Source organism: Engraulis encrasicolus, chromosome 24, assembly GCF_034702125.1.
Source record: "Engraulis encrasicolus isolate BLACKSEA-1 chromosome 24, IST_EnEncr_1.0, whole genome shotgun sequence".
Lineage (NCBI taxonomy): Eukaryota > Metazoa > Chordata > Actinopteri > Clupeiformes > Engraulidae > Engraulis > Engraulis encrasicolus.
In genome coordinates, this window is record NC_085880.1 from 16062148 (window position 1) to 16064647 (window position 2500).

General features: G+C 47.1%; 1 protein-coding gene across 1 annotated transcript in view; it reads right to left on the minus strand.

The window, feature by feature from the left end:
- vstm4a (V-set and transmembrane domain containing 4a) overlaps nt 1-2500 on the minus strand; it is a 19208-nt gene that overhangs the window by 13166 nt on the left and 3542 nt on the right. Inside the window, exon 2 of the mRNA XM_063191113.1 lies at nt 1698-2189. Within this exon, the coding sequence (XP_063047183.1) occupies nt 1698-2189 (492 nt within the window). The remainder of the gene's footprint in view (nt 1-1697; nt 2190-2500) is intronic.

The window sequence follows — 2500 nt, forward strand, 5'->3', positions numbered from 1 at the left end:
CTTGGTGGAGTCTGTTCGTAATCCAAGTCAATAACCACAGAGCAAGTGAATCAGGACTGGAAAGACTGTAAACTGTAACAGTCGTGTGAAAATCGGAAAATAAATCATAATTTATTCATATTTCCATCCTTTGGTAACCAATATACATATCACAGGTTCTTCAAATACTCAAAACGAAACTGTGTTACTAAGATCTTGTAAACTTCCGCGATCTACGGTGTATGAAAATTATCAGTAGAGAAGGGGTGTGGCCAATTTACTGTTTGACACCGTCAGTGAGGTATTGCCGTCTGGTATACGGTATAAATACTAACTAGTCAGCTTAGTTCCTCAATAGGGAAGGGGAAAGTGGGAAGTCAGTGCTTATAAGTACCATCTCGAAACTTCAGGGCTGGTTGGGAATGCAGTGTGGCCGCACTATTACATTTCACGGCCGCGGCCCACCGGGACAAGTCCCCGATCTCCCGACGGCCACTCCGCGCCTGACAGTAGATTAAAGACAGTTGGGGGGTTTGACATGATAAGTTGTCTGATTATTTGATGACGTTAAAAATCGCGTAACCCCACTTAAAAAATCCCCACTACACCACTGCCCACAAAAAGCCATTTTGTGTCAAAATGACCCATACAGTGTCGTAAATCCAAGTTAAGACTTAAAGATAAAATGTCTGCCAACTGCGAAGATGAGCCTGAACCAGATTTAAAGCTCTACTTGACACTGCAGAAGACATTTTCAATCTTGTCACCATTCTGAAAAATTCTCTCACACAAAATTCTGCCCCTTTTGGCCAATCAGGGCCCCCCTGGCATGTGTGGGCCTCTAGGCTCAACATGTCATCATGCATTGCGTATAGATGACACACTGATTTGAATCGACTATCGCCTGTGTCCAATATGCCTTTGCAAGTTAAGGCGTGCTCCATAACGCCCTGTGATAGGTTAGGTTTAGGGATGGTTTAGGTTTGGGCACAATTTAGCTAGAAATTTGCCGAATTACGCTATTCTTGGCGTAAGTAAAGTCGCCGAAACATTGCTTTACTGACAGGTTAGGGATGGTTTTGGTTAAAGCACAGCAAAGCATATTTGCGTTTGGCAACAGAAATGGACTGTGGCAAAAGAAAATCACAGACACGGCGGGAAACCTGCGCAAACCTCGTCACGTATCAAAAGTGCATGAAATCATTTTACCTTTGTGTCTGAGGAGCACACCTTAACTTCAAAAGGCGTCGCACCAACACGCCAAATGCACTTACGTGCGAGCTTGTAGAACTAATTCCATCTCTGCCCCCATCGTCTTCTAACCTCTTCACAACACCTACAGCTCCATATCACAATGGACCTAAAACCACCCACTCCGTCTGCTTGTTGTTGTACTTTTGTTGAGTCCCTGTATGTCTTTGTGTTCGAAATGTGTTTGTTTTTATGTTCTATGCTCTGTAAAGTGTCTTTGAGTGTCTTGAAAAGCGTTATATAAAATAAATGTAATATTATTATTATTATTATTATTATTATTATTATTATTATTATTATTATACATACGCTCAAACATGATGCCAGCCTCCTAGGCTGCAGCCATACCTAACCTGTGTGTTAATCCGGCCCTGAACAGAGCAGGTGTGTGTGTGTGTGTGTGTGTGTGTGTGTGTGTGTGTGTGTGTGTGTGTGTGTGTGGGTGGGTGTCTATGCGTCCAGCCTACCTCTGAGCAGTGTGTGTGCAGTAGCATTAGCGATAGCTTTCCATCGCACTCTGTGTTTTCTGACTTCCTGTGCCCGGCAGCTGTACAGCCCCCTGTCCTCGAGCGTCACGTTGCTTAGCAACAGGCTGTACGAGTGACCGGGGTCGTCATGGCGCAGGGTGAAGTGGCCGGGACCAAAACGGTGTGTGTAGTTCCCCCAAAACTCCGCTCCTCGCACGTTCAGCTTCACCAATAGGAACTCTTGCTGCGGTGACTGGCGCTGCTCTTGACCAATCAGAGGTGGGTCCTGCGTTGACTGGCGCTGCTCTGGACCAGTCAGAGGTGGTTCCTCCTGCTCTTCCCCCTCCTCCTCCTTGTCGGGTCGCACCACCCATCTGAGCACGATGATACTGGAGGGTCCACGGTGCCCCCCCACCTCACACGCGATGGTCACCGGCTCGCCCCACACACCCTCCACCTCCGGAAACGGCCGAACCGTCACGTTCAGGGCCTCTGCAGACAAAAACGCACATGCACACACACACACACACACACACACACACACACACACACACACACACACACACACACACACACACACACACACACACACACACACACACACACACACACACACACACGCACACTCAGACGCACACTCACACACACACAATCAGACACACATGCATACGAGGGAACACACAGACAGTACATTATAAAACACACATGCATATACCGACATGGTGCGGGAGCTGATTCTGTTCCAGTTCCGTACGCACGCACCTGTTCTACACTTTTCAATCAATGCATGATTGGTGCCGATG